The sequence below is a fragment of the Leptosomus discolor genome, chromosome 6 (assembly GCF_034619465.1).
Source record: "Leptosomus discolor isolate bLepDis1 chromosome 6, bLepDis1.hap2, whole genome shotgun sequence".
Taxonomy (NCBI): domain Eukaryota; kingdom Metazoa; phylum Chordata; class Aves; order Leptosomiformes; family Leptosomidae; genus Leptosomus; species Leptosomus discolor.
In genome coordinates, this window is record NC_141396.1 from 45,150,319 (window position 1) to 45,173,591 (window position 23,273).

The 23,273-nt window shown below is 38.3% G+C and overlaps 1 protein-coding gene across 2 annotated transcripts; it reads left to right on the forward strand.

Moving 5' to 3' along the window:
* The first annotated feature begins 1,318 nt into the window (after positions 1 to 1,318).
* On the forward strand, positions 1,319 to 13,827 carry STAM (signal transducing adaptor molecule). Of its 2 annotated transcripts, XM_086466598.1 has the most exons (12): positions 1,319 to 1,384; positions 1,472 to 1,567; positions 2,111 to 2,257; positions 2,530 to 2,620; positions 4,452 to 4,644; positions 4,962 to 5,056; positions 6,301 to 6,389; positions 8,091 to 8,178; positions 10,267 to 10,321; positions 10,655 to 10,808; positions 12,773 to 12,948; positions 13,501 to 13,827. In XM_086466598.1, exons 1-12 carry the CDS (start codon positions 1,334 to 1,336, stop codon positions 13,748 to 13,750), a joined length of 1,485 nt encoding a protein of 494 aa, XP_086322724.1. In that variant the 5' UTR covers positions 1,319 to 1,333; the 3' UTR covers positions 13,751 to 13,827. The 2 variants fall into 2 exon arrangements, with proteins under 2 accessions (XP_086322724.1, XP_086322725.1); XM_086466599.1 differs by lacking the exon at positions 1,472 to 1,567.
* The last annotated feature ends 9,446 nt before the right edge of the window (positions 13,828 to 23,273 follow it).

The following is a 23,273-nucleotide window of genomic DNA, read 5'->3' on the forward strand; positions in this document are numbered from 1 at the left end:
TCCTGAACTGCTAAGCTCTTGATCCTGCACCCTGCCTTCATAAATACTGGCTTAGCAATTAATAGACGTTGTGCTCATATCACATTGATAGTCCTACTCATAAAGTAATGCTTAAAAAAAGCAGTTATTTCTGAAAATTCTAGCATGTATTTTTTCTCAACGGAAGTGAACATATGAGAAGTCTTGGATAATTAATAGGTAAAAGGTAGTGCTTGCCTTACAGCCTTCCCTTATGATAATTGGTTGTATGAAGGTATACACTGAGTGATACGTAGTCTTGCGGTGTGACAGCATTTTCTATAATTAGCGCTAGTAAATGCGGTGGGCATTTCTCTAGAATGTAGACACTGCCAAATATAGTATAGCCAAGCAGTGGTGTAACTTATACTGAAGTTTCATGTTAGTTCTTCGATATCAGTTCAGTAGAAAAATAATTTTGCTTCCAAAAAAAAAAGTTGCTATAAATACTCCAGAAATGCATAAATTCTCGTAGTTTAAATTTGCCTTCTCTTTTCTTCTTTCCCTACTTACCCTCTTTCAGGGGTGTCTTTTCAGGGCTATTTGACAGATAGTGCTTGTACGCCCATGATAATTCCTACTCCAGCCTCACTCAGCCTTCCACCACCTTTAAAGACAGAACAAAATAACAGAAAGTCACACAGATTTTAATATGCTAAACTGTCTGAAACTCCCATTCAAATTCTTTGTTAAATTTCCATTTCACATTGTTCCTATCTACCACGACATGGGCAAGACTTGAGTTCTGTATTTAATTGTTTTGAAACCTTGATGTAGAATGACTAACAATTTTTTTAACACTTGTTGGTTTGTTGCATATCTTCTTTATAAATGTTATTCTGTAGAGAAGAGACTCTGAGGAACGTCGTGGTGGTAATTTAAAAAAAAAAAAAGCAAAAGGGTGTTTGGCAATCAGTACGTAAGCAGATGTTCTTAGTATGTATGTGAAATACAGAAGGGTAGGTGCATGGACTGCAAAGAATTACAATTCTCTAATCGTAAGGGATTTCATGCGTTGCTGGGCTATTTACAGTAATTCTCTCTAACTACAAAAGGTAGTGTAGCTTCCGGAGAGGTTTTGAGAGCTAAGCAAGCTAGCAGTCCTCCAGATAAAATGGCTACAACTGTTAAATGTGGTAACTTATTTTTTTTAATGTTGCACTTATAAGCCACTAAATAATTTACTGATGATTGGGAGAGCTTGCTATTAGCATTGTCATGTGTTGCCATGTGTACAATAGGAAACGTTCGCTCCGTTACATTTTTTTAAGGCTGTCTTTTGTTTTTTAGGCCTAAGGACTGTCTCCGTTCTATTATGAAGAGAGTGAACCATAAAGATCCTCATGTTGCTATGCAAGCATTGACAGTAGGTTCTTTTTCATGTAGTGCCTTTCCTTCTTGAAAAGTTATGTTGCAAAAAATCTTCTCTGAGTTTTAATCTCTCTTTCTTTAGCTTCTAGGAGCATGTGTGTCCAACTGTGGTAAAATCTTTCATTTAGAAGTCTGTTCCAGAGATTTTGCCAGTGAAGTAAGCAATGTGTTGAATAAGGTAATGTATTGCATTGATTTATACAATTCATAGAAAAGTTAAATCGGGCAGAGAGTTGGGGTAGTCTGAAAGCGGAATGAAATCTACTTTTGGAAGACTGGGAGTCTGGTGGCGGGGGGAAAGATACAAGATCACTGGGAAGACTGTGGCTGTGAGAGAGAACTTCCTGGATGCTACTGCACACTACAGTTACTTATGTATTCTGTTTGGGGGAGGTGGGGTCTGTCAATTCATAAGTGTTCAAATTCATTTTCGTGTTAAATAACAGCAATGAAACACTGAATACAGATGTGGTGACATGGAGGTAATACAGGGCTTTTATGTAACCTTGTTTTACTCTATTTTGGGCCTAGTACTGTGCTAGTATAAACACAATGCTGATTATCCTTCTCCCTTTCTAATCAAGATACCCCTTAGTGATACACTTGACTTCAAAATAAAGTGTCTATATAGTTTATATTGACAGTAACATGAAATTATTTGAAATTAAGGTAACAAGAACAGATTCCTGCATTATTTAACTAGTTTCTACTGTTCTTGCAGGGTCATCCAAAAGTTTGTGAAAAGCTGAAAGCCCTTATGGTGGAATGGACTGATGAATTCAAGAATGACCCACAGCTTAGTTTAATATCTGCTATGATAAAAAATCTTAAGGAGCAAGGAGTTACTTTCCCAGCTATTGGTTCACAGGTATATTAAATTTTGTGGCTGTCCTTAAAGGGTGTCACAAATTCTTTTTATCATCAGTTCTGTGTTGTACAGTTGGTAGTCTTGAATTCTGTCATGTGTTTGGCAAACAAAATGAAATCTCTCTTGTCTTAATAAAACATTCATTGGGGGGTTGAAATGCTCTCATTTACTTTTTATTTTTATATTGCAGATGAAGACAAATCAAAATGGTGAACTTAATGCATTGTTAGTTTTTTGTTGAATTAATTTTTACATCTTTCGCTTTTGCCTAGGCTGCTGAGCAGGCAAAAGCAAGTCCAGCTCTAGTTGCCAAAGATCCTGGTACAGTAGCCAACAAAAAGGAAGAGGAGGATTTAGCTAAAGGTGAGTGCATTTACTTGCTGACCTGACAAATATATTGGTAAATATCAAATAAAGCAGGAACAAATGTTTCGCTTCCTTCCTCTATGTCAATAGTATATTTATGGCTTATGGTTATGATAATGTGGAGGGTTAGAGATTAAAATTATTTTGCAGGTAAAAATATGAAATATTCCTGATTTTTACTTTTTCCCCCCCCCCCCCATACCAAACTGTAAAAAAAATCTGCAAAATCTCATGTTGAGGACATTCTTCACTATGGAAATGTTTTATACAGGTTCTGCACTTGGATTTTACCTCTTCCTGAGGCAAGGGAAGCACATTCATTTGTAATTTAAACATTTGATGGAAGGAGAAAATAAGTATTACAGTATAAATTGTATGCAAAATTGGATTCAGTATTTTGGGTATACTACTTTAAACTTTTATTCCTTTGAATACTACTTCTGTAGTATACTTGAAGGCTTTGACTGCTGTCAGTGTAAGTGGCTGTTAAATGTCTTACTGAAGTCCCAGTAAGCAAAACTAGGCTGGTTTCTTTTGATTTACTGTTGTACTAAGGTGTATTTAAAGGTCATTTAATGATCCTACACCAGACGTGTAAAGAGTTATTCTTAGAGTGGTTTGATCTTTACGGTCTAGATACTGGTTTTTTAGGTCAGGCTTTAGCAATGTAAAGGCATCAAATATTCGCCCTTCTGCGTGGCATGGGTTTGGGCTTAAAGTTGTAACAATGGCTGTTCACTGTACGAGTGAAATTCTTGCGCTAGTAGATGGTGGATGTTGGTGGTTTCTCATCTTTGATAGAAAATTTTTTTGTTTAGCCATCATCTAATATAGCGTTGATTGATTGAAATCACTGTTAGCCCATCTGTATATGTTACTAATGGTTTCTTCAACAGTTGACCTGCCAAAGTCTGTTTTTCAAGGGATTTGTGTATCAAAGGTTCAAATTCTTCATGGGTTCCTCTAATGTTTGTTCTCTTGGTGTTTTTTTTTGCTTCCCACTCTGTCCCTTCTTAAACATGGTCTTCTTTTTTTCACAACCTTGGAGGAGTTTAATATGAGTGAAACCTTTCTGTTCAGTCAAGTTTAATTGAAAATGACCAAGAAATGTAAAATTATTCAAGGAATGATAGGGAGAGAACAGGAATGGGTGGGATTTTGCTTGTCTAACCAAAAATCTTTTTCTTAAATCATGACTGAAGGAGGCACTTTTTCACTGTGAGAGTGACTGAGCACTCGCACAGATTGCCCGGGAAGGTTGTGGAGTCTCCAGCCTTGGAGATATTCAGAAGCTATCTGGACACGGTCCTGGGCAGCCAGCTGTAGGTGACCCTGCTTAAGCGGGGGATTGGACAAGATGAACTCCAGAGGTGCCTTCCAGCCTCAACCAACCTGTGCGATTCTGATTTTGTGAATTCAGGCTGAAGACTCCTGATCTAACAGAGAAACAAGGTGTACCTCAACAGCTGTGTCTTTGTAATGTTTCAGGTGATCTGGAGAAGCTGAACATCATGTATATGCTAGTAAGAACGTAAATACTTTAAATCAGTTCAAGATAGTAACAACAATAATAGAAAAAAAAATGAATTACTTCACTGAGTTACCATGTTTGTGCTTAAGTGCTATTTATTCGTCTTGTCATGTTGAAAGCCTTGGCAAATCTATGGGCAGAATTGTGCTCTCTAGTTGTAAAACATCTTTTGTGATGTAAAACATTGATTGTGATGCAACAGGAATGTAATTATACTAAAGGTTTTCAGAGTTAAATTTTCATGTAATTCAACCCATTTTATGGGGAATTTTCATGTGAATAACTTTTCTTTTGTAGCTATTGAACTGTCACTAAAAGAGCAAAGGCAACAGCAAACAACACTTTCCAGTTTGTATCCGAGCACCTCAAGCCTTTTAACAAATCACAAACATGAGGGCCGGAAGGTTCGTGCAATCTATGATTTTGAGGCTGCTGAAGACAACGAACTAACTTTTAAAGCTGGAGAACTTATAACTATCCTTGATGACAGGTAATTTATGTAGGATGCCTACTAGAAGTATATTAAAAACAGTTGGGAATAATCATATCTTCTGTGTAGAAGCATACATTGGAACACAATTGCAATAAAATATATTTACATATTAAATACTTTATTAGTCATCTCCTAGATTTTGTACATACAAATGCAGTTGCATGAAGATTCTTGTATAAAGATTTCTGCTTATATACAAATTGTATTTATGTACAAGTAATATAAATGCCTTGTACAGTCAAATTCTTAGGAAAATTCCATGTGAGTATGGGTTTTTTAATGTGTGAGGGTTTTAATTATTTTTTTGTCTTTAGTGATCCAAATTGGTGGAAAGGTGAAACTCATCAGGGTATAGGATTGTTTCCATCTAATTTTGTAACAGCTGATCTTTCTGCTGAGCCAGAAATGAGTAAGTAATGTTACATTTATGTATATATGTTAAGCCTTGCCATGGCCCAAGGGATATTTCTGTAGTGATTTGCTTTCCTTATTTCCCTTCCCTTATGACAGAGTTCACTTGCAAGTTAATGTGATACTCGAAGTAAAACTGAGGAGCCCTTGCTGTGCTATCACAGACAACGATCATATCTTTGTGTGTCAGAGCAAGTCTGCCTGAGCTGGCATCTGCTGAAAAATATGGTGGTCTCTACTGCTGGCTTTGTCAGTAGCTTCCTTGAGGCTCATTTAACAAACCTGTTGACACCTAGATAAATGTAGGCAACAGCAGGTTTTTTCCACGTTGCCTTTTTGCCTGGTTGCAGTGGTACTTACCTAATTGAGGAAAAACTGAAGGTCAGATAGGAGTCGGAGACACGTTACTACTGTTCAGACAATTCAAGAAACCTGCATACAGTAGGTGTATGTATGTGTGCATACTGGAAGCAATTTTTTTCTGCATACTGGTTATCTTCTTGTATCTATTTATATCAGTCTAACCTACCCTAAATATTTAACAAAAATATTAAATATTGGACGAGGTTTAAGATTCTAGAAGTGATTTCTGTAAATCTGATGGGTTTGCAGGATTAATCTCCTGTGATCTCAATCTGAGTGTGCCAAAGGTGTGAGCGGGTCAGCTGAGTTACGTGCTGTAGGAGTCACCTGTTCTATGTTAAGACTAACTAGTAAGAGTAGTATGACAAGAGTAGTATTTGGCAGCTGTTTTTTGTGGCCTCCACTGCGGGGGAGGGAGATACTTTTGCAGCTACTGTGTGATGGAGAAAGAATAACAAAATTTGAGAACTTTGGATTCTATGTTTTGCTCTGGAGAAAAGAAGGCTCCAGTTTGTATTGATTTTACCAGTTTTCTCTTAAACCTGACTCACTAGCCCTATTTCTTTCAATCACTCTCTTTTAGTCTGTTTTCTTGATGGATTGTAGCAGGTGGACTACAATAAAGACATTTACTTGCTAAAACATATTTCTGTTGACCTTGTGTGAATTGATGTCTGTTTTTATACAATTTACAGATTTGTTTATTAAATCTGTGGAGATGTTTTTTGGCTTTCAAATGTCAACAAAATAGTAATTTAAAAAATTTTCACAGTAGATGTTTCAAATGCAAAGAATTTAGGCAACAAGCTAGCTGTATAACTTATGTTGGTTTTGTTTATTTTGAATTTATAAAATAAAATCTGCCTGTTTATCTTACAGTGAAAGCTGAGAAGAAAACTGTACAATTCAGTGATGAAGTTCAAGTAGAGACAATAGAACCTGAGCCTGAGCCAGTTTATATTGATGAAGTAAGCAAGATACAATTACTGCTTTTCAACTTCTGGTACATTTAAATATGAGATGTTTAACACTTTCATCCTGTACCTCAAAACCAATTTGAAATACCAGGAGAACATAATCAGAAGAGAATGGGAAGGGAAAGATGATTTTATTTAAAAGGAAAAAAGCCAAACCCAAAATCTGCAGTATTCTAATTTGTTCTTGTGTCTTGAAGTTCTTGGGAATTTCTGAAACTGAGTTTGGAAACTGCGTTCCATGTAAGGCCCTGCTCCAGGATTGTACAGCTGTTAACCTCCAAGTGAGAAGCTTGGTTGGAGTGAAGTGTTTGCTTCCAAGTTTTCCTTTAAGTACTTCAGGATATCTCAGAGATACCCATCTTGAATGCTGTCTTAGGTCTATTTCCAGTATAATCCCTGCTGTCTTTCCCCAGTCTGAAAGATCTCTTTCCTTCAGTGAAAACTGTGAGCTTTATGTTGCTCTGTAAGTAATATTTAGTAAGATTTGCACAATCTCACCACAGTGATTATGCGAGGTTCTCAGGAATTCTTAGCCCAGGATGTTTTTCCCCTGCCTTTTTTCTTCTTATCCCTCCCCAGGGGGCTTAGAACTGTTCTCTTCAGAATTTTTCCCTTTCTCTCTCATGACCTTTCATTCCTTTCTCAACCAGGGTTCTGTCATTGATTTTTGAAATGAAAAATCAGTTACTGCCTTCCTAAAGTCCTATTTCACTCCGGTGTCAAATACTCTTCCTCCTAAGACATATTAGTTTGCCAGAATACCTTGTCTCAGGCCTGCCTTGCAGCGCCTTCCAGCTTTTGTCTTCTGTGATTCCACATTGGTTGATTTTTTAGTGTCTTGTTTTGATTTTGAAATTACCGCAGTATAATTTTTAAGGAAATATTTAATTTGACTTCTTCCTGCCTTTCCTGGGGTTAAGGAGGAAAAAACATGGTTTTGGTTTCCACTTTGGTACAACCTGTATAACTCTGGCCTGTTGAAAGCTGATAGCACTGAGCTAAAAAGTTATTTTTAATCATTTATATGCAATGTTTGGTTAAGCAATATAGTTCACTCCAAGACGTACTTTTCAAAAAGTTTTATGCCTGTTAATTTTCTACCCTGTGGTATTTTTATAAATGGGTTGCACTTAAATTGGTTTATCAAGCTTGATGTTTTCTGAAGTCACTCCTGCAACTCCTCCAAACATCATCTTAAAAAACCCCTTTCATATATGTTAGTAATGACATTGTTCATGTGCTGATAGGCTTCATACACTTACAAAATGCAGGATAGTTTTTCAGTGAATTTAGTTTTAAGTACCTGTTTCTTTTTAAAATACTCTCTGAAAGTAGTCTGTCAAAACGTTTCCACTCATCCCACTAGGTGGTGGTATTGCATATGTAATGACTAGAATGGAACAATAGAAACTGCTCAGAGAATACTGTTTAGAAGGACTTAGAAATAAAGGGGTATCCTGCACGTTCCACTTGTTACTACTACTAATTTTTATCATTTGGCTTTTCCTTTTTTGAGCATCTTCATTCCTGTGAAGTACTGTGTATGATTTGTATTTTCTTACAGTTGGTCCAGATGATTTCCAAGCCCCAAGAGATCTAAATGGCTATTGTAAATAGCTGCTTTAATTTGCTATCCTTAAAGTGTCAATTGTCCTCTCCACATATGCCCTGATCACAGCATTTGTGTTCTAGGATAAAATGGACCAACTCTTGCAGATGTTACAAAGTGCGGATCCATCTGATGACCAGCCAGACCTCCCAGAATTGCTTCATCTTGAGGGTAAGAAAATTTCATGGGTTTTTTATTGTTTTCCTTTCTAGTAATTACCTAATCAAAACAACTTGAAACTAAATTGAAACTACTTTGGCTTCACATGCACACCACAAGTGTGCCTGAGGAAAGTGCCTGAGCCATAATTATCTTCTCACTGCCTGTTTCCCACATGGAAGAGACCAAAGTGCAAAATTTTAACTTAAAACAAACCCGCTCCTTTCTCAGGGAAACTGTGTTCCATATTCTTTTCCTTTTCAAGACCCAGGAATACTTAATTCAATCTTATTAATCCATTTTCTTTTTTTCCCTCATAAGAGTAGTACAGCATGAGTTGCGCAAGGAAGTTTCCATGAGAGGAAGTGGAAATACTACTGAGGCTTAGAATAGACCCGTGGATGTCCCACATGCTTTTCACTTGCGTGCATAGTTCTATAGGACTTTAATATTAATGCATGCCTTAGAGTGCTATTAGACTAGTCCTTTAGACACAGTTTATTCAGACTACTTCTTCAAAGAGGCATTATAGACCTTTCCACCTGGGTTGATAGATGCACTGAAATTTTTGGAAGGGAACTTTGGAGAAGGAAGTAAAGAAACTTACTCATTATGAGACAGAACGTTGGTTTCAATTGACAATTCAGATGGGATCAGACTTTGTTCAGAAAATGGCAAATTCCAGATCTGTCTAGAAATTAATCAGGAAAAAGCGCATAAGCTTGTAAGCGTTTGGATAGCTCCCATCTGGTTCTTTATACCTGTAAATGAATCCTGTTTAGCAACTGCCTATCAGTGACATGTCTGCACGTATTCTAGTTCCACTAAAGCTAAAGGGAGGCGAAGAGAAACATGAATGGCTTTATTCTTTCAAATATAGCTGTAGAGGCTGTTGTCTAAAAAGCAGATTGCCTGAATCTGGTCCAGGCCAGAGGCAAAAAATGTAAAGGTATGCTTGTCAGCCAGCCTCCAGATAGGATTTACATTAGGATCTCCTTTCAAAATGCATTGTGAGATCATTAGAACAGTGCTGAATTTTATATTAAGCCGTGGGACTGCTCCTAGAATCTGAAGAGTGTAGTGTTGTCAGATGATTGCTCCCCAGCTACCTACAACGGTGCTTGCCCAGTGTAGGGCTGCGTGTAGTTCTAAAATGCCATATTTGAGACTGGACTTTCTCTTCACTCAGGTAGGCCTTGGGTAGCTGCTATTTTTGGCATCTGTTTGGGAATGTTGTTATAGATGTGTGTTGGATCTTGTTCCTACTAGTGGTGGCAGGTGCTGATCAACATTTGACAAAAACACACTTCCTTTTCTTCTGCCATCCAGATGTCCAGTCACAAATGTGTTTGCATTGGAGAGCTCATCCCAACACTTCTGGGATGGCAGGGTTTGTGGTTGGCAGCAGTGCAGACATCTTGTTAGCGTCCAGACATCTGAGCAATCCTTGTCATGCCTCGTACCACACTTTGTGTTATACGTAAAAATAGGCAGAACTTACACCAGGTTTTACATCTTTTCCCAGCCTTTCTGCAAATGTCTTACTGATCTCAGGTTCAAAGAAGCAGATGGGTGCCTTTCATACGACTCCTCTTTCACCTGGAGTTGCCTTCAAGGAACACATCCGTGATGCCCTCTCACCCATCATGGCCCAGAGGTTTTCAGCACCTTCTACATCTCTAATTTGGGAAAACTGGGAGTGAAGACAGTGTTCCAGAGCTGCTTATAATGCATTTAGGTCATCTTTGATGCCTGAATCTTTTTTTTTTTCCTATCAGTTTGAATGTTGAGTGGCTCTTGGGACTAAGCACATCTCTTGATTAGTTAAATAGTTCATTGCTTGGGTAAGTGGGCACACTTATCCAAAACTTAAACTGTATGCTACTGAGAACTTCAGCTGGATCTCATCCTTAAATTGTTCACGGCGCTACCTCTGTTACTGTAACTTTTTTGGCATACAGATTAGGGTAATGATTTAAAAAAAAATTTGGACTAGCATCTACACATTTCTATCTGCTAATTTTTTTTAAAGCTGTTTTCTGACTTTGCACTATGGAAATCTTTATTACTCTGATATATTTTGATGTCTTTCTCTTCTAGCAATGTGCCACCAGATGGGACCTCTCATAGATGAAAAGTTGGAAGATATAGACAGGTAAAAAAGTTGTGTGTTTTGGCTCAAATTAAGATTCATTCTTAGAAATACCAGTGTTGTTACTTAATGATATCTTAATAATTTCTGTCAATGCTGGCAAAGAAAATAGGTGTATTTATGAGTAGCTTCTCCTTGGGGAGGAGATTCGAAGGGTTTTTCCCCTAGTCCCATAATATTTTATAGTATTGTACTGTTTGACATTCTGGAACTTATCAGGAATCACTTCACAGGCAGTAAGAATATGTTGCTTATCACACCTCATGAGAGTTCCCTGTATTGTTCTGTACTGAAGTTGTCTGAATGGCAGAATAAACTGTAAAATACACCTTTTAGGAAACATTCAGAACTTTCCGAGCTCAATGTTAAAGCGATGGAGGCTCTTTCTTTGTATAACAAACTGATGAACGAAGACCCGATGTATTCCATGTATGCAAAACTACAAAACCAACAGTATTACATGCAGTCATCTGGTGTTTCTGGCTCTCAGGTATGTATGTAACTTTCAATAGCCGTTGATGGTGTCAAGTACATACTGACCTATGGTTGAGTTTTGTAAGTTATTAGTGAGAAGCAATTTTTTTTTTGCAGTATACTTCTCTACAGTGCCAAAATAAATAGGTACTGATCTTAAAGTGTGGTGGAGCATGTTGATTGCAAGTACTAATTTATTTCCTATTTCTGCCCTTCTGTTCCCACACCCTTTGCCCTCTGAGCTGGAAACCTCTTTTTATGATCTTTTTTACCTTAATGCTAGGTTAAAATCATCTTCCTCCCTCAGAGAGAATCTCAAAGGAAAGAGCAGGTTTTGCTCAACACATCATGGAAAAAAAAAAAATTGTTTTCAGCTGCAAGGTTTGGATATTCTCCTTTTAAAGGTTATAACACTTTTAGTTATTTTCTGTTCAGTTATTTTTGATCAAGGAAAAAGCCCATCATGTGCTTTGAGTTGCACATAAAATTAGAAGTTAAAACTGCCAGGGTTTTTGTATAGTGGGTCAAAGAAAGTAAAGAACCAAAGGAGTACAATACCTGTTTAAGATTATACCCTCCCCATGCTAAAATCAATCTCTTCTTTTGGTTTCCTTTTTTTAAAAGGTCAGTAGAGAGCATTTAAATGAAAATTATAATTCTTTCAAGGCAGCATTTCCATGCAATTGGCTGTTATCCCTGAGTAGGTCTTTTGGCTTATTCATATACTATGGTATTTGAAAAAGGTCTTTTAAACTTGTAAATGTTTAATTCCATAGTCTAATGCACACTTGCTATATTATTTTCCTGTTTATAGGAATATATAACATTTCAAACTGTATTTTCAATAATTTACTTGCTTTTTGAGTGAGTAAAAACCAAAAAATTCAAGCCAACTTATTAAAACCTATGCAGTGTTATATAAACACTGAAGCAGATTTAGTTCTTTTAGTTTGCTACAAATAGGTACTTTTTTTCAATGTCTTGTAAAGAAAAGGATGTATGTTTTTGCAGTGCCATTAACAGGAGCATTGTCTTCTGTTTGGATGTGATAGGCAATCATGTCGTGACCCTATCAAATAATTTTAATGTTTTATAAATGGGCATGTTTCTGGGGGTCCTGAAGGGGAAAACCTGGATATTGGGGTGAACATGAGCCGGTTCTGAAAAGTTAGGAGGTCTCGTCCCTTTGCTGTCTTCTAAAGTTCTTCTGCAATATTGATAAGCCTTCTCTGAGTATGTCATCTGAGATTCATGAATCTTAAGATAGACCTTACATGAATTCAGTTATGCATGAGATCTCATAATTTCTACTAGTAATTAGTGTTAAGCCAAATAATTAATGACTGAATGAAAGCATAGGCTTTAGAAGTTTAGTCTTGATTTAGAACACAGTTCACACATCTACTAGCAAGCTTTTCCTCTAGTTAGCTGTAAAGCATTACCTTATTTTCGGTTGAAATTTTCTTAAGATCTCTTTTCCCCTTCTTCCCCGCTCAAACAATTTTGCAATGGCAGTCTCAACAGTTACGTGAAATGATAGGTTAACTAGTGACACGCACACAATACGTTATTGGCTTCCCATTTTAATGATTCTACTTCATGAAAGTTATCTGGGCACCAGCAAGTATTCTACTTTGGGCTGCTATTTGTTACAGGATTTAAATCTTCGGTATTTTCATTCAAAAGTAGAAGCTCTTAATTAGCAGGAGTGATAGGCATTAAAATAGAATTTGGAATACAGGTTTTCCAGTAACCTATGTGACCTTTTTGGTACTGGAGCCTGAGGTTAGAAATGTAACTGGTGTCCTTTGAAAATCCAGTAATTTTTTTGTACCACAACACTTACTAGAAGACAATGAGTTGCTTTCTATTAAAACATCTGTAATAAAAGGTTTGAGGGACTGTCTTTAAGTTCTGAGGTCAGATATTAAATACCAACTTTTCTTATATTTTATTTTTGATATTTCTTTAACTTCCTAGGTTTATCCGGGGCAACCTCAAAGTAATGCATATTTGGTGGCAGGGAGTGCACAGATGGGCCATATCCAAGGCTACAATCTTCCTCCTGAGCAGCTCCCTTCTCTCAGCCAAGGCACGGTTACTCCATCTGCCAGCTCCATGCTGCCTGGTCAGCCTGCACAGACATCTTACACAAAGTAATTTTAAATATTTTTGGAGTGGTTTGTTTATATAAAGTAATTTGATTTTATGAAGTCGGGAGAGACATTCCTCTTGAGTTATCGAAGTATTTGTTAGTCTCTGTCCCCCAGAGTCACTTACTTGGCGTGGTAAGAGATGTATTGATAAAGGGAGTTTCCACACACTTCACCTGACTTGTTTTGCTGTTTAAAACGGTTGGTTGGATTTTGTGTGGTTTGTGGGTTTTTTTGTTTTTTTTTCTCCTGAGCAGAAGGGAAGATAGATGGGATTCCATGTTGCACATTACAATAAAACAAAGTGTAGATTCAGTCTAGGTTTAAATCCATGGCAGGTGTGTTAGGTGTCTTTAAATCTGAGGAGTGTGTTTGAGTTTTAATTGGAATGTTTCATTGGCCACAGTTTAAATTTTCATTGGCTACAGTTTAAATATGCAAGGTGACCAGAGTTAGGAGATTTTTGTGTGTATATCTAGAACAGCTGAAGAAGCAATAAAGTGTTGGTGTTCTGTTGGTAAATTGTTAATTCAACTTTAAATTATTTTTTTCCAGTGCAATGGTTGGCTCTGTTGCTGGAAGTACTTATTCTAACCAGGCTCCGGTGTACAGTCCACCACCTGCTACTGTTGATGTTGCTGCTTATCAGAATGCTGGAACTAATGTGTCCCAGGTGCCAAACTACACCTTAGCATCTACACCTCTGCCACAGACAGCAGGCAGTCAGCAAACACCTCCACAACCACCACAGCCTCCGCCACCTCAACAGCCACAGCATAGTTACTCACAGAAGGCTCTGCTATAGGATCCAGGACTTCTGATTCCTAATCTTCTTTAACCTCTGCTAAAGGCAGTTGGCAATTCTATGAGTTTCTTCGTTTAATCTCTTAAACTTTGTTTATCCTCAGCTTAATAAGAATCTATCTTGGTGAACAAGTTCGATTTGCACTGACTTTTTAGGATTTTTTTTTTTTAATTTTGCAGAGGAACGGATATATTTAGGACATGTAATTCCTTTTTAAATGCCTAAAAATTGGTACAAGATTATTTATGTCTGGTAAGATGGGCTAGTCTGCGAAAACTCAACACCTGCAAACTGTTGTGGCATATATGTTATGTACGTATAGTGTGTGATTGCAGTAGTGACCATTTTGTGTAACTATGGTGATCATGTGAATATATTTAACACAATGTTTAAGAGTAATTTACTTTACTATTTTATTTTAATCATGAACTGACAACCATGTTTTGTAGTTTTGTCTAGTTTTAATGACAGGTGTGATGTTTTTTTCCAATGCAGGAAAAGCGGTAATTCTGTGTATCATGGTTACACTTACAAGCTAGGGTCTGTATAGGAATTTACAAACTTACCCGAGTCTAGGTTTCGTTACTTCTTGAATTGACCACAAGTGTATCATGACCATTAGATGGCTTATCTACCAAAGTAAACTAGTTAACTAGTAAGTGATGTGGGGGGATAACAGCAAATTATGATTCTGCTTCGGTTATAATTAATAACTTAAAACTACTATTCAGAGGCTGCTAAACATATCGTGGGACCATCGCACGGGTCAGGATCTTGCATTTTATCATGAGAAGCATGTAATTTATTTTTTCCCAGTTGTTTTTTACAAGGAGAACCAGAACTGTATTCTATGTGTGTCGGTAGAGATTACACCAAAGACAGAGGAATTGAGTTGGAAGAGAAACAAAGGAGTTCTGATCGGGAACACACAGCACGGATAACACTGCTTTATTCAAGTCTTCTTAATTAGAACGTGGAGAGTCACGGACGTTTAAATCACTTTGCTGAACAAACCTTCAGGGCTTTATTTTCTCTCTTGTGGCCTTGCTTAGCAATTTGTTCTGTCTACTGTTCTTACACAAACACGTCTGCCTTAAACGTCTGTTTCAATTTCCCGTTGTATCATTTGAGTTTATTAGCCCTTCTATAGTGTGAATAGTTTATGAGGCATCTTATTTTCATTCCGTTTCAGGTTACTTTGAATTCTCTTCTGCAGCAACACGCATTCGCCTTTTAAACCTCTGCATTTCTCAGTAACTTAGCCAGGTGGCTCTTTAAGGCATGATATTTTCTTTCTGTAGCTGAGGTGCTGCAAAAGGAATGTGGTAATGGAAGGCAGTGTTTTAGATGTGCTTGGTCAGAGTTTCTTGTACAGGCTGTTGCGTTACTCTGCGTTGGTGTTTGATCTGTTAATGTGTCCTGGTTTCCTCTTACCTTTTCCAGTGACTCTTAATTCCACTTAGAGCAATACTAGATGTCTTCAGCATCAGATCTGTGTTTTCAGTCTTGGGAGTGTGTATGTCCAAAGTCGTTCACTTTTGTGTGCTATATTTTAGTGTGGCGCTTCTGGAATGAAATGTTGCAGTTGTACGTGATACCATAAGCTGACCTTGGTTATCCCGTGCACTCCTGCGTCTCTTCGCTTTTAGCCAACATGCCTTTGTTTCACTGTTTTAACAGACACTGTATTTTGCCTGTCAATGCTTTCAGATGACTGCTTTGCATAACTTCTGACTGGGTCGGTTACAGAACTTGCCCATAGCTGATGTGTTCCAGTTGGGGATGTTCCAGCTAGCTGGCTGTTCTGATACTAGTATTTTCACATATTTTCTTTCTCCAGATTTCTTAAGCACCTTCACAAACTGTCATTACTTCAGTACTTGGTGTCATCACAGAAGTCTGTGGAATTTGAAAGGAAATACTAAAAAAAAAAAATTAAATCCAAGATACTGTGTCACAGATAACTTTTAATAGATTGAAGTGATTTTCTTTAGAAAGGGCATTTAGATAGTTCTCTGTGTGCTGTAGGTACCTTATTCCAAAATCAGAGAAACCATGTGTATAGAAGTGTATAATTTCTACACAAAAGTGAAAACAACATTTTACTCTGTAGTTCTTGGGCCCTGATTCAGGCAGAAGCTTGAAGCGTCACAGTAGTCCAGCCAACCTTCTTAGGTTTTCACGTGTTGTCGTATGGTCCCTAGTAAGGGTCTTTAGAACCTCTGTGCAGAAATGACTTGGCAACGATGCTTTTTGTTCCTAACTTGTCTTTGTTTTTAAAATTTTTGAACTCGTCTTTCCCTAACACACAGAAATGCTCAGTCCTGCTTCCTGCTTTGAACACTGAAAACTTACATCTATCTGAAGTTTTTCTGCTTTCCAACTGACTTATTTTGGGCATTTATCCATTTTCAAGAAAACTAAAATCACTTTTCATTTGTGTTCATCATGACCAGAAAACACTTTCTAAAATGCAATGCCACTGTAAGTTCAGTATAATAAAAGTTGTGGAAAAAAGATGGACACGTTTGATTTTCCTTCATGCCTTTATTAGAGTCACTGCTCTAAGGTACCTCCTGTAACAACGTGTGAATTTTAGTTGACTTAAAATCAGATTTTGTTGTCCACAATTGGTGCAGCAGATCACTAGATTTTTAGGTTCAGAGTCTTAGTGTTTCTGAGGCATCCTGTATTTTCCATTTCAGATGCAGTTTTCAGATTAAGTTGAATTTGGAGCTGTATTACTTCATGGCGATTTTTCTCATATAGCAGAACAGATTATTTTGTCTTCTCACTTGGTTGTGTTCCACACACCAGATACTCCAATGTGATGCCTCTTCCTGCCTTGCTAGATGCTGTCATTGCCCTGGTTCTTTCGCTCATTCTCTTGTATCCTCTCTAACCAACTATTCAGCAATTCTGTTTCAGTTCACCTCCTCTTTGTCGGTTGGGTGTCATGAACCTGGAGATGCCTTTGCTGGTGCTTCTCTGCTGTGATTTATTCTGAGGATCCTCGTTTGTGCATTGTTTTGACCAAGTTCATGCATGTTCTGTCTTACTGTGGTATTGAACACTGAAATACAGGCAAGAGTGGGAAAGTACCTGTACAGCTACTGTATGGGAAAGTATTTTAGCAAATAAATAAAGTGTCAGAAAGTTAATCTGTTGAATGTTAAGGATCCCTGGAAATGATAATGTTTTTCGTGTTCCAAAAGAAGACCTAATTTTGAATGTCATGTTTCTTTACATGTAAATTGTCAAGGAAAGGCTAAAATGTTTTCGTGGTGTTTTGTTATAACCCTTTGCTATTTAACCATTTCATTGAGGAATACATAAATATTAATTAACTTCAGAAGGGGTATTTTAGTGGCTTGGTTGTCATGAACTGGAGCAAACTCTGGAAAGTGCCTTCTGTGCATTTTGGTTCTATAAACAAAGCTTGTTTACCCGTGTGTATCATCTCAGTTTTTGGGGGCGTAACAAAGATGCCAAGATTTACTGTAAAGCATCCCAAGAAAAGTACTAAGGCAGCACGTTTAAATTGGCTACACTGACGTGGTGGCAGCGTGTTCCAGTTGCAGGAACAGTGGCGACGTATTTACCCGCCTCTGTCTGGTAGCTGGTACCCGTGTAGATGTGTGTTCAATGTCAGTGGCCGAGATACGGAGAGACAGCAGTAAAACAACAGTAAAGAGGGACAAAATACAGGAATTCCTGCGTGTTTCTGAGCGGGTGTGGAGCAGCAGCACGTATTACCCCCACAGTACAGTTACTGTTCGTGAATTTTGAGGCAGGGGGAAGTGAAATGAGTTTGAGTAACCAGAACTTCAGAGAATTCTGCCAGATTGCAAATGCTTAGATGTAAGAAAGGAGATAAATTTACTTTTAATAGCATGTACGTATTTTGCTGATCGAATCTAGGCTGCTATTATAGTTCTCTGATTTCATCTAGATGGCAGGAACGTCAGATTTACACTGGAGAACTGCTTAATACCTCATTCTCCGATATTGTTAGTATTTTCTCTAATATCACTTACCTTATTATTCACTCATATTTCAGAGATGTCTGTGCCGTCTTTACACACAAAGGTCTTACCTTATTCCTTGTCTGCTGGGTTTCACAGACAGCGTGAAGAAGAACATCTCTAGTTACAGCACCTGCAGTGGCACTTTGGATCACATAAGTGCAGCTCCCTTTGGAGAAGATGTATCTGGTTTGAAGAACAAGGGAACATATTTTTTTCCAGTTAAAAACTGGGAGGAGATTTTTTTTTTTAAATGAAAACTGTAAAGTAAAAGTTACAAACTCCTCCATTGCTAACAGCAGGCAGAATCATTTTTTCCTCTGTTATTCAGTCTTAGTAAAACTGCCCAACTCCAGGCTGCAGCTAGCCCTTCCTCATTTTCAGCTGCAGGGGAGGATGTTAAACTCTGCGTCCGTACTAGCCAGCACCACACTAAAACATGGGAAGGCCTTGACATTCGAACTTTTTACTTCAAGATGTAAAAAACACTATACGTTTTTGAAGCCTTGTTTCTTAAATGAGGATATTTGTGTTTAAAAACATTCCAGTTGCTACTATGGAAAATGGCAGATCTACAGTTCACTTTTCACACCGCTGCCTTGGCAAAGAGGCGGTAGGAGGTTTTGTTTTTCTATCCTGCATGTGCTTCTGGAAATCCAGATGATTTTTGTCTTTGTCATGAAAAAGAAGCCTGCTGCAGTCTGCTTTGGTTTTAATAAAGTGTACACAGTAGCAAAGTGCATCTTTGGGTTTGTTTGTTTTGCTCCCTTTGATGTTGGCATATGTATATATTTGGATATACTGCACTGTTGTACAAGAACCGTTTTAGTAAATAACACTATTTGTAAAAACTGTTCATTGTTTTTGGTATGAATGCAAAATATTAAAGTTGGACTATTTAGTTCATTGTGTTGCAAAGTCAATTTATAAATTTCATGGAAGAACAATCAGAAAGGGATGTCCTGTGCTGGAAGGAGTTGGAGGTGCAATAGGTAAGGTCTGCTGGAAGTAGCTGACGTTTTCTGATTTCAGGTGGGGTGGACGTGAGTTTTTGATTGTTCTGGGGTTTTTTGGGGGCGGAGTTGGGGTTTGTGGTATGATACTTACACATAGATTATTTTTACTTTTAAATTTTTTAATCTGTCATTAACCCCCTTCAGTTAAAATCCAAGCAATGCATTGTATGTCTTATTTCAGGTATGCTGCGTATCCTCGTTCTTTTGGTTAGAAACAGCATGAATATTTTAAAGGGGCATTAAAGAACAAATAAAAACAACTGTATCTGTACTGTCTATGTATTTGCTTAGAGATCAATAAGCAAATAGTACTGGCAGCTTGACAGTTAATTTACACCGTTATTTGACAGTTAATTCCATTTCTGATGACAGTAACACAAAGTAGCGTAGAACTTGGTTGTTTGCTCTATGTGAAATGAGTAGGAGGTCAGGCTAAAGCCTGGTTTGTGAATCTACATTACTGCTTAAAATACTGTCAAGCCAAAGCTGGATAGTCTTGACAGATGTGTGCTGTGTTCTTGAAACAATGCTAGGCTTTATAGGTTTTTTGCTTAAACCAGTGTAAGCATCTGAGATCCCCATGGGGCTTTGGGAGCAGCGGGCAGCAGATTATCAGTTGGGCCTGTTCTTGGGGGCTCTTCCTAAAAATGTGAGCGAAACACCTTGGGATAAGTGATTATATGGACTGTGGGTTAATTCAGTACGATAATTTCTGTATTTCAAGAGAATGTTGGTTCAGTTGGCAGAAGTAAAAGTCCTAGAGATTGTGTATAAATGAAAGATGTGATGTCTCTGATGTGGAACAGGGAGGGGGAACTAATACGGAATTTGCTTTACTGCCCCTTTCCTTCAGACAGGAAGTCTGTTTATGTTGAGGTGAAAATCATGGGGGTTGGACTAGATGATCTTTAAGATGCCAAACCATTATGTGATTCTATAAAATAGTTTGTTCCATAGTGTTTAAAGTTTATTGTAAAATCTGCTGCCGTGAATCTGGGCAACAGGTAACATAAGCATCAGTCTGTGTTTAAGGGGATCAAAACAACTGTCTTCACTTAAACGTTCAATGAACTGGTTCATGTGTGATCTCTCCATAGCAGTCACTGCATACAGCCTTATGAAGCTGGGGACCTTAATGCTTTGTCTTGCTGCTGGTTTTCAAAATCTTATGCTACTCTGTTGCAGGATAAAGACTTTTATCTCTCACAATAATTGTGAATTTAAGTTATCTGGATTCTTTTAAGTCAGGGCTGTTTTGGTCAATTCAGTATCTGTCAATTTGTGATCTGTGTTTTAAGTAAGAAATGAGAAGCCATTGTGAGAGAACTCGTGGAGAAACTTCCACTAATTAGGTCTGATTTGCACTTTGTAAAATTCACATCGCTGTTGGGAGTATATGTGGGCAACATGCAATAATACAGAAAGTCATATGGGGGGGGGGGAGGGCAAAGGGAAGGCAAATATGTATTTCCAGTTGTAGATTGAGAGGGTCTTTACAGTACAATCTCTGGAGTTGATACAAAATATGTGGAATGTCGTGGTTGTAGCACCTCATGTGTTGCTTTGACTTTTCTTAACCCTGTTAACCATGAGTTTTGAGTCCTTGTGCGTGCGCCTTTGATCTCTAAAATCCACGCAGGCGGGTGTTTATGCCCCACGTTCCTGGTGACATCCACTACCTTAGCAGCTGTACTTTGGACCCTCCTCAGAGAGGTGCTGAATCCGGCAGGAACGTGTTGTGTGGCTGGTAAAGCCTGTCACCTGTGTGACACTGTTCACTAGCAGAAACTCATTTGGCTGGTCAGTGTCTCTGTTCACCGTTTTGGGGCTCTAGGAAGCACATGTCACGAAATGGAACCCTTCAGCTTATCCATGCCTGGGCCACTTCATTTTATACAGTAGATATAGCTTGATTTACTAATAAGCAAACAAATCTGCCCTGACTGCTACTGAAATCACATGGGAATCTGTTTTCAGCCAGGTGTGATGGCTTGCCAACCCCACCCCCTCCCCCCCAACTCCTGCATCCTCAGGTATTTGTGGATTATGCAGAGCTGTTTACTTCCGCAAATGATGTGTCAGACTGTCCCAATTTACTGTGCTTCACAAAGGAGCATGAACGTTTAGATCCCTTGGTTTAATGTCTTTTAGACATGTGACAATTTCCCCAAATTAGTCTTTTTCTTTGATCCCTTGGTGACATACTCTTGTAGCTGATCCTGAAGGATTGTGGCAGAATTTAGGCAAACCTGCAGCAAAAAAAACGTGTGGCCTGAGGAATATGGGTAACATAAGTTACAAAAAAATATGGTGTTTTACACAAGAACAAACGGAAGTCTCAGCTCAGCTGAGGACAGAGAAGTCCTGGTTCTCTGGAACTGTGTAAGAGCACAGGGTTGGTACCACCCACCTCACTGAAACGGGCTGTTGAAATGTTCAAATAAGTGTTTTTCAGAGAAACCATGGGTGTTGTCTTAAAAGACTTTTGTTAGGGGTGTGCTTGTTCAGAGGGCTCATTTTCCTCCTGGTGCCATGAGGAAAAAAAAAATAGTGAAGAATTTCTTGCTTTAACAGAGTCCACAATCTGACTTTAACTAATTTATTGCAGCTTCCGTGGAATTGTGATTTTTATTATCTGATTGTGTGGATAAAGACACTCAAGTAGGATTCAGCATTAGTAATTCTTAAAACTCCTTCTGCTCACTTAACTGTAAAGTAGATAATGTTAATTTAGTGATTTACTGAGTAAGCCTGTTCCCTCTTAAAACAGACATGCTTTCTACTCTTGAGCACTTCTTATCTTCCGGATAATCAAGGCTTCCTGAGCAACCAAGGCAAATAGCTGTCCCCTGAAGTGATCAGTGGGACTCCCAAGGCTTCAGAGTCCCACTGATCACTTCAGGGGGCAGCTATTTGCCTTGGTTGCTCAAACCAGTCCCTAATTTTGCCTCTTCCAAGAACTAGACTCCCTTGAATTTATCCATGAGGCTCAAATTGACACCAGATTTGTTGCTTAGATTTGTTTATTCAGGACAGATAGTAGGTAGCAAGCAATTAACTGCACTGAGCTGAGCAGCATTCAGTGGCATTTGGTTGTTCGACAGCAGCAATGCAAAGAATCCAAATCCCAGCTCTTCCGTCTATCTGTATATCTATATATTCAGTCAGTTACTATATGTGTTTCCTAGCGGTTATTGCTTCCTTTCATATGCTTTGCCATACTTGATCTTTATAGTAGGCGTGGCCACCAATACTAACAGTTAGTAAATCATAAATTTAATTATTTTAATATACATACATGTATTTCTACATTGGGACATTTCCACTCTGCAAATTGTCCTTCCACAATTAACACAGGTGGAGCCTTTGTTTTCTGAGGTGCAGACAGTCCTGCTCTTTGCTCTGAAGTACCGTCTCTCTCCCTCACCACTGTTTGCATCACGTGACTGCTTTAATTGGGCTTTGTGCTTTTCAAGTCTGTCATGTCGCTTTGGCCTACAGTGTATTCTTCTCATAGCACCTTGCCGTTAACTTGCACTCTTCCTTTTCTGATTCGCTGTTTCGTGTTCAGCAGCGGTACAGCTTCACAAGGGAATTGGGCAGATGTCAACCCAGGAAAAGAGCATCGCTGTTCTTGGGGACTGACGTTTAGTTCCGACCGGATTAATGACACAAGCTGGTAGTTGAATCCTGTTTGCGATTTTTACCCATTACAGGATTCAGAAAGGCAGTTACTTTAGTATGGTTGAGTGGCAAGTCCATCACAAACTTTTGTGAGTGGTTCATTGTACAGTCTGGGTTACTTTTAAGACTTTGATTGTGCTTATACAACCCCAGGGATGAGTGCAGCTTTCCTTCCAACTAGACCACGCGCTCAACAGCTTTTGCAGTTGTGTTTGTCTCCGTAGAGACGCTATGTGTTCTTTCAGCTCTAGTTTGTCACTAAGGACTTCATATGATGGATGGATTGAGGGAAGGGGAACGTGGGAGAAAGTTCCTTGTTACTCATGTAGGAGCAGGCTTTTCCAACCCTGTGTTTATCAAAGTTTATGTCTAGATTTTTCAGGTGTTCATTTGTATTGTCCAAAGTGAAAGCATGTCCTTCAAGAGTGTAGGTTGCTTCTGCAACTTCCTGGAAAAAAAAAAGTTTCTGCATCTGTGACAAATAGGGAGGTACTTCCAGAACACCATGGATTGCTTTGGAAAGAAAGTGTTTTCCATATTCTGCAGTGAATTAATGTAAGCACACAAATTCCAGGTAGTTAGAAATAAGAATTTTTTAAGCATTACTGAATGGCTGCAAATTTTGCCACACAGGTAGATGACCATTCTAAGCTTTTCCAGGAATAAGTCAGGCAGTCGGTGCTGCTGGGCCTATTCTCATTGACATGTCCTGGCCTCATCTTTGAAAATAAACTGCTAGAAAAAGACTCTGTTATGGAACTGTTCTAGAGATAACAACCAAAATCTCATCATCAGCTC